This window comes from Microtus oregoni, unplaced genomic scaffold (assembly GCF_018167655.1).
Source record: "Microtus oregoni isolate MIOR12 unplaced genomic scaffold, Mior012 000002F_ref0000024, whole genome shotgun sequence".
NCBI lineage: Eukaryota > Metazoa > Chordata > Mammalia > Rodentia > Cricetidae > Microtus > Microtus oregoni.
The window spans coordinates 72912731-72921522 of NW_024543061.1; the positions used below are offsets into that span (position 1 = coordinate 72912731).

Here is an 8792-nt window from a genome sequence, read left to right on the forward strand (position 1 = left end):
TTAGGAAACTGAGGGCTCCACAGCCCTGAGCCTGCACCTCAGCCACCACATCATGGAAGCAAATGCCTGTCTAAGTTTAGTGTTTCCCAGAATCAAGACATAGGAGTGGCCAGAAGGGAAAGCAATTCCAACAGTCCAGAAAAGCAGAGACACTGAATTTCTCTGCTTATATTTAATGTTACAAAACTGCAAAAGAAGTGACAGAAAAAAAATGCTGTATAGTAAAAGGAATGTGACAACCATTTGCAGAGCCTTTATGTGGGCTGCCTTGCTGACGTCTCTAGAGCCTTTGGTGTTGTACCGCATACTCTTCAGATGTCTCCATAGGGAGAAGATGAGCAGGAGAAACACAGTCAGGGTCACGGTGAAGGGGATGAGTGTGAACATAGTGTTGGTGAGTAAAACGAGCCTAGCAACTTGAGAATAATTACTTGAGATAACTCTGAAGAATATATTTGCTTCAATTCTGTAAATAAAGACATCAATGTGTGTGTCTATGACTAAAACATTTAAAAACAGGAGGAGCAGAGATGCTAACAGTGTCCCTGAAACCATTATTTTTACTTTCCATTTTAGATGAAGAAAAATAGAGTTTGAAAAATTGACTATCTTGAAAAAATAGAAGATGCTGAGACATGTAGCAAGCCAGATACTGAAATGATTGGTTACTGTCCAGAAAATACAAGATTGTCTCACAGTTCTTCTAGTTATTAATATGGCTGGATACCAATTATATACAAATAAATTTGCAGTTAGTGAAAAGAGAAAAGCAATTCTGGAAATTGCCAGAGTAGTCAAGATCTGGTCTATGAAAGATATTTTTCTCCTCTTTACCCAGTCCATAACGTTCACTAGCACTGTGAATGCATTGCCTAAATTTCCCATTAGCAATTCCACATTTAAAATAGTTAATAATAGGTAATACAAGACACCATTCATTGTTTCCAAGATGATGTTCCGAATTACACTATACTCATATTTGTGAATACAGTCTTCTGATGTATGTCTAGCTGATTCTTGAGAATTCATAACATACTAATTTACTGAACTCATACATACAATGTCAAGTAAACATCAAGATTTTCTAAAGAAGTGGCTTGTAGTTTTCTTCACAAAAATCTTACACTTTGCAAGAAAACCCAGGTGAGCTTCATCCAGATGCTTCATGCCCTATACACAATGTACCGGAGTCCTCCATAGTTGATGCTAAAGAAAGCAGAATTCTCATGCAATGTCATCAAAATAAATAAATTTATTTGCATTTCTTGACTGTTTGCATATTAAATTGTAACCACTTAATCTCTGATAAGTAAAAATGATAGAATTCTAACTCACATAAAAGGCAAAGTATCTTAACTTCTATGTAACATAAGATTTCCATTAAATATTTCAAAATGAAGCCAGGTAGGCACATATACATATTTTCAAAAGATTTTTTCTCTAAGCAAACAATTACCTAGTAATCTTACCTACTTAGTTACTCTTCAAATATCTGGGACTGAGATTAACAATTTTACATTATATAAGGTTATATATGCATGCATAAACATACATAGATACTAATATATGCTAGTTAATAAATATGCATTTTACATCATAATCCCTTTCATGTCTGAGTGAGATAATTCAGATTTATAGTTTATTTAAATTTATTGTGCATTTCACTCACAATTAGTAATGTGATAGTTGTTAGGAGATGGTATAAAATTGCTTCCATTTTTAATTGAGGCAATAGTAATGTAAATATTCTAAAGACTTGTGACTATCTTCTTCACACATGTAAAGAAATATGGAATAATTCCTATTCTGTTACAAAGACAATAAGTTTACATGAATTCATTTGCACAACAAGAATCTTTTTCATTATCCATGCCTCCTACCTTTGTTAATGCATCTGATTCCTTCACCAGTATGAATACTAGGCTCTATTCATTTTCCTTCAGTTTGCACTGGCATTTGCTCCTGTAGTGTCACTGTAGGTATCAAGGCATATAAAGAGCATTATACACCCCAGGAAAGAAAGGGAATGGTGCAATGGTTCATAACATTCTTTAAGACCTAATGGATAGTCAAAAAAGCAATAACACAAAAGAGAAGTATTAAAGGAAGAAAACAGAAAAACATGTATCAAAACTATAGTAAACTTGGCCTAGTGGTGCACACCAGTATACGTGACTCAGCACTGAAGGAAACTGGGCCAGTTAGTGAGACCCTGTATCAACATAACACTAACAAAATGCTGAGATGGAAGAAAAAGTCACAGACTATTGCATATGAAAGATGGATTATAACTGGTAATTGTGAACAGAGAAAGTGACAGAATTTCTAGAAAAGAAACATTAACATACCTGAACACAGAAAGGTCCTCATGGGATGGCTCTTTCCATAGCAAAAAGGCAGAAGAAGACAAAGAGAAATGCAGAACACATTGAGGGTGGGGCTGTGTGGAGAAAATGCTAGTACAATAGCTCCAAGGCCTTTAGGAAAAGTGACAAAGCTTGTATTCATGGGAGGCAGTAACACCAGCCCAACAGCTTCCCTGAGCCCCTCTTCTCTACCTTCCACTCTGGACAAGAAACATTTGAGGTTCTACTGGAATGGCTGTAGACGCTGAACTTTCTAGGCCAAGTTGCTTCATTCAGATTCGAAACCTCAAATGTATTAATAGCAGCAAGATTGCTGTGAAAGTCTCTGACACAGTTTTAGAAAAGAGCCTAACTCCTACTGAATTGATGCCTGGCACTTCTTTGCAAAAGGAGTAATTTATATTCAAGAGACAAAGCAGCAAAAACAGAGCTACAGAAAAAGCATAGCCTTCCATCCCCAGTGCAGGGCATTCGGCAAAGGTGTAATTCATGTGTTTATAAATTCAGTCACTCTTTGATTGGCACAGTTCATGATTATTTTAATTATAAATCTGTGTGAGATCTCAAATTTCTTATGTTTTGAAATTTTTCTGGTGAATATCTTGTATCATCAATGATATTCATCCATTTTGAACTATAACAGATCTTGTGAGCGTTAGGTCTAATTTTGTAAGTGATCATCCAGGGACTGCACAGTGGCAGGGAAAATGTTCATTGTAGTCTAGATTTTGTTGTTTCACTTCTATGAGCATACAATATGCACACTTAAAAAGCTTTAAAATTAGATTCCATTGGTCAACATCTCTGTTTTTATGCCAAGCTCCTTTCATTACTTTAGCTCTGTAATAGAGTTTGAAGTCAGGTATGGTAATGCCTCCAAAAGTACTTTTATTGTATAGGATTGTTTGACTATCCTGTGCTTATTGTTTTTCCAAATAAAATTCATTATTGTTCTCTTAAGGTTTGTGAAGAATTTTGTTGGGGTTTTGATGGGGATTGCATTGAATCTATAGATTGCTTTTGGTAGAAGTATCACTTTTACTATGTTGATCCTCCCAATCAAAGAGCATGGGAGATCCTTCCATTTTCTGGTATCCTCTTCGATTTCTGTCTTCAAAGACTTAAAGTCTTGTCAAATAGATCTTTCACTTCCTTGGTTAGAGTTACCCCAAGATTCTTTATGCTATTTGAGGCTATTGTAGAAGGTGATGTTTCTCTGATTTCCTTCTCTGCTTCTTTGTTCTTTCTGTGTAAGAGAGCTACTGATTTTTTTGGAATTGATCTTGTATCCTACAAAAGACACTGAACCTATAGTTCATGGCTCTAGAGAAGCTAAATAATAAGGTGAACCCAAAGTAAATATATATTTATCTTCCTAGATATTGGAAGTCGACAAGATCATTGGACAAAAGTTGGGAGCACGGGGGTGGCATGGGGTGGGAGGAGGGAATATGGGGAGAGAGAAAGGAGAAGGGGAGGATTGGGGAGAGCTTGGGGGAGTGGGATGGTTGAGATGGAGGAAAGGTGTATATGGAATCAGGGAAGAAGATATCTTAATTAAGGGAGGCATTTTAGGGTTGGCAAGAGACTTGGCTCTAGAGAAGTTCCCAGGTGTCCATGGGGATGTCCCCAGCTAGGTCCTTGGGCAGCAGAGGAGAGGGTGCCTGAACTGGCCTTCTCCCATAGCCACACTGATGAATATATTGCATATCACCATAGAACCTTCATCTGGCAATGGATGGAGATAGAGACAGAGACCCACATTGGAGCACTAACAGAGCTCAAAGGTCCAGATGAAGAGCAGAAGGAGGGAGAACGTGAGCAAGGAAGTTAGGACCGCAAGTGTCTCAGGACCACTGAGAAGGTGGGGCTGATCTAATGGGAGCTTACCAAGGCCAGCTGAACTGGGAATGAATGAGCATGTGATCAGCCTGGACTCTCTGAATGTGGCTGACAATGAGGACTGACTGAGAAGCCAATGATAATGGCACTGGGTTTTGATTCCACTGCATGTACTGACTTTTTGGGAGCCTAGTCTGTTTGGATGCAAACCTTCCTAGACCTGGAAGGAAGGGAGAGGGCCTTGGTCTTCCCACAGGGCAGGGCACCCTGACTTCTCTTAGGACTGGAAAGGGAGGGGGAGGGGGAAGGGAGAAGGAGAGGAAAATGGGAGGAGGTGGAATTTTTTAATAAATAAATAAAAACTTTTATAAATATTACAGGGAAAAAATCATACAAAAAAGAGGACTCTATGTGGATGATTGGAAATGAAGAGAACTCGATGTTTGAGTGTGAAGGTAGAGAAAGTAGAGATGACAGTTATGGGAGCTGTTGGAGGACCGAGATAATATGTTCAAAATACATTGCATGAAATTTTCAAGGAAATCATAAAAAATATTCTTAAGGGGGCTGGAGAGATGGCTCAGAGGTTAAGAGCATTGCCTGCTCTTCCAAAGGTCCTGAGTTCAATTCCCAGCAACCACATGGTGGCTCACAACCATCTATAATGGGGTCTGGTGCCCTCTTCTGGCCTGCAGGCATACACACAGACAGAATATTGTATACATGATAAATAAATATAAAAAAAAATATTCTTAAGAACAAAGAATCAAAGAGAAGAAAACAAAAACCCTATATATCACCAGAGAATATTCTTATCTCTTCTTTTTAGGTAAGGAAATGTAGATTGTAGATCTTACCTACCTTGAACAAACAAAACAAGCTAAGGCACACCAGACAGTACAAGGATCACTTCCACAATGGGTTTTAAGGACACTTTTCTTCACGTGCTCATTATTTGAACCAGGTGAACTAGAGTTGAATGCACTATGTTATCTTTGCCTATGGACATAATTCTAAAGATAGTTCAAGGAGTAAGAATTCTATCACAAGGGATGTTTTTTCTCCCAGTAATACTCAAGCCATTTTCAATGCTATGAAGACATTGGCAGATTTTCCAAAACCAAATTCTCTCAATAACTGGATGAAAAGCATGCTCAGTAGGTACTAAGCCTGTGTAACTGGTTTATGTACAATAATCTCCACACAAAAATCTCTACAAATACCGTTTCTGGGTGGACAATAAAATCTTATTTCTTTTTTGTTCATTTTGTCATTTACCTTCTAGAGTTCAGTGTATTTGCATCATTTCTACATCCCTTTTCCTCCATCTTAACTCTCCCGTTTACTTCTTCTTGCTACCTTTCAAATTTACTACCCGTTTTTTTCATAATCTTTGTTACATGCACACACACACACACACACAAACAAACGTTTCAGTCTGAATGATTTTCTACTGACTTTTACTTTCTTTGGACCATGTTAAGGAGGAATGCAACATTAACTAAGACAACCCCTTAATTCAATGCTAGTTAATAGAAAAAAAAAACTGCTATCCAAAATTAACTCAAACCATGCACTGTACACCCTTACATCAGCCCGAGGCGTCATCTGTTTGTCCTGGAGGTAAAGCTGAATTCTCATTTATTAGCATGCAAATAAAGGCAGACTCTCTTTCATTGTTTTGCAAGCATTTTCCTTTGTCTAGCATCTTTGAAATCTGAGTTCATGAAGTGTGACTGTCGTGCAGCAAAGCTTTAAATTTTTAAAGTTGCAAACCTCTTTTTAATAAAAAGGAAAAAGAAGAAGAAGAAGATAAAGAAGAAGAACTGGTGAATGCAGGAATGTGTGAGCTTCAGTCCTCAGGTGATATCATGAATGGTTCTTCAACATCAGGATTTTGTTTCGGCAGATAAATTACATTCATGAAGAAGAGCTTTTTCTTTCTAAGGTGTCTTGTTATTTATAGTATCTTCTTGGGAAATTTCTCTGCTCTACAATTATCTGGTGGTAATTAATATCTTATGCCTTCATTATATTAAGTGAAAAAGTCACACACACACCATTTCAAGGCTGAGAACAAAACACCATTCAAGAAATCATTGCTGTGATCACTGAGCTAGAATTCCACTGTCTAGGTATGGTAGTAAATCTAGTGTGTTGATAAAGTGAAAGCTACTAACAGACAGGAATCTTGGTAGACGTGTTGTGTAAAGGTTATTTAAAATAGTGTTTTAAAAGCCCATTGAATGCTGTGTTCTGTGGTTTACCAGAACCTTGGCAGCATAGTAGAAGGAAACTAAACAGGCTTCCATCTTGATGCTGAAAATGTGAGATTTCTCTCAGATGTTTTTTATTGAAAATTGTTCTGTGCACTTCCACTTTTATTGCCCTGTGGGTTAAACTGTGTTTGAAATGTTATCGTTATGCAATTTACATTTTATCTTTTATTGATCTATTTAGTTATTTTCATCAAGAAAGCTATACATTGACTCTTATCTAGTTTTTCTTTTATTGAACTTCATCTTTGACTGTTAGCATTTCACATTCATAGGTTCCATCTCTAAAAATTTATTCAACTTCAGATACTTTACAAAGCAGAGCATTTCTCTCAGCATTGAATATATACACACATCCTTTTCTTAATGTTGCCTAAGCAACAGAATAACAAACAACTACTCACTGAACAATTTTCCTGTTTCCCAATTGAGAACTTTAACCTCCTTTTAATAAGAGAACTTATTCATACAATATTCAAAAAAGGCTGAAATTTTCAAATGTCAATGAGCCATGTATAAGTACTATAATATCCTCCTCCAAGTAGCTATTTATTACACATATCCACATATTATAACATGTGAATCCCCTTCAAATTGTCTCTAAAAGACATACAGAAAAATGAAAACAACATTTTTTCCAATACGTACGAAAATAAATTAACAATTTTAGAAGACAAAAATTTGATAAAACAAATCTAGTAATATAAAGGGGTCACTTCTAAAGAGTCCCAGAATTCATACAACAGTTTTAACAACATTGAATACTTGCCACATGAATGCATACACCCATGTATTTTACATTTAACGTAAATCATTTGAAAATGTCAAATTATAGATAGAAAAAATAATTTTTCTAATATTTTGTGTTTATATGTTTATTAAGTCCATGTTCATATCTATCCTTATAAAAACATTATAAATATTTCCATATTTTCTGCCAAGGCTAATGGTTTGGGCAGTACCTGACCTACACAAAATTTTGCAAAATTCACAATGCTACAAATGAAATACAGAAGTTTGAAATTTATACAAAAATAATTTATTAAGAACTAATGTTTCTCTAAAATACAAAAGATCAAGTACATTTTAGAAAACTGAGGGCTCCACAGCACTGAGCCTGCACCTCAGCCGCCACACCATGGAAATAAATGCCTGTCTAAGCTTAGTGTTTCCCAGGATCAAGACATATGAGTGGCCAGAAGGGAAAGCAACTCCAATAGCCCAAAAAAGAAGAGAAACTGAGCTTTGTTGCTTATACTTAATGTTACAAAACTGCAAAAGAAGTGAGAGAAAATAAAAGGAATACAGTAACAGGAAGCTGACAACCATTTGCAGGGCCTTTATGTGGGCCGCAGTGCTGACATCTCTGGACCCTTTGGCAATGTACTGCATGTTCTTCAGATGTTGCCACAGGGAGAAGATGAGCAGGAGAAACACGGTCAGGGTCACGGTGAAGGGGATGAATGTGAACATAGTGTTGGTGTGTATAATGTGCCTAGCAACTTGAGAATAATTACTTGAGATAACTCTGAAGAATGCATTGGCTTCAACTCTGTCAATCCAGAGATCAATATGTGTGTTTACAACTAAAATGTTTAAAAACAAGAATAGCAGAGATGCCAACAGTGTCCCTGAAACCATTTTTTTTACTCTCCACTTTAGATGAAGAAAAATAGAGTTGGAAAAACTAGCTATCTTGAGGAAATAGAAGATGCTGAGACATGTAGCAAGCCAGATGCTGAAATGATTGGTTACTGTCCAGAAAATACAAATTTGTCTCATAATTCTTCTAGTTATTATTATGTCTGGGTATTGTTCAGATACAAACAAACCTACAGTTAGTGAAAAGAGCAAAGCAACTCTAGATATTGCTAGAGTAATCAAGATCTGATCTATGAAACATGTCTTTCTCCTCTTTAACCAGTGCATAACATTCACCAAAACTGTGAATGTATTACCTAAATTTCCCATTAGCAATTCTACACTTAATGTAGTTGATAACATGTAATGTAGGAGACCATTCATTGTTTCCAAGAGACTGTTCACAATTTCACTATAATTCAAAATATTTGTGAATACAATCTTCTGATGTATGTCTAGCTGATTCTTGAGAATTCATTACATACTAATTAAATGAACTCATATGTACAATGTCAAGTAAACATCAGATTTACTAATGAAGTGGTTTATAGAGTTTTTCACAAAAATCTTACATTTTGCAAGAAAACCCAGGTGTGCTTCATCCAGTCGCTTCATACTTTATACATAATGGACTGCAATCCTTCATAGTTGATGCTGAACAAAGTAG

At 36.3% G+C, this 8792-nt stretch overlaps 2 protein-coding genes across 2 annotated transcripts; both read right to left on the reverse strand.

Moving 5' to 3' along the window:
* On the reverse strand, nt 1–1029 carry LOC121436748 (taste receptor type 2 member 140-like). Its single transcript, XM_041636747.1, has one exon. It carries the CDS (start codon nt 1027–1029, stop codon nt 1–3), a length of 1029 nt encoding a protein of 342 aa, XP_041492681.1.
* A 6541-nt stretch (nt 1030–7570) lies between these two features.
* LOC121436753 (taste receptor type 2 member 140-like) lies at nt 7571–8509 on the reverse strand. The gene has a single exon (XM_041636749.1). It carries the CDS (start codon nt 8507–8509, stop codon nt 7571–7573), a length of 939 nt encoding a protein of 312 aa, XP_041492683.1.
* Nucleotides 8510–8792: the final 283 nt, after the last annotated feature.

What these genes read in the sequence shown, in the direction of transcription:
- LOC121436753 (XM_041636749.1), bottom strand. Translation starts at nt 8,509, where the DNA reads ATGAATGGTCTCCTACATTACATGTTATCAACTACATTAAGTGTAGAA.
- LOC121436748 (XM_041636747.1), bottom strand. Translation starts at nt 1,029, where the DNA reads ATGAATTCTCAAGAATCAGCTAGACATACATCAGAAGACTGTATTCAC.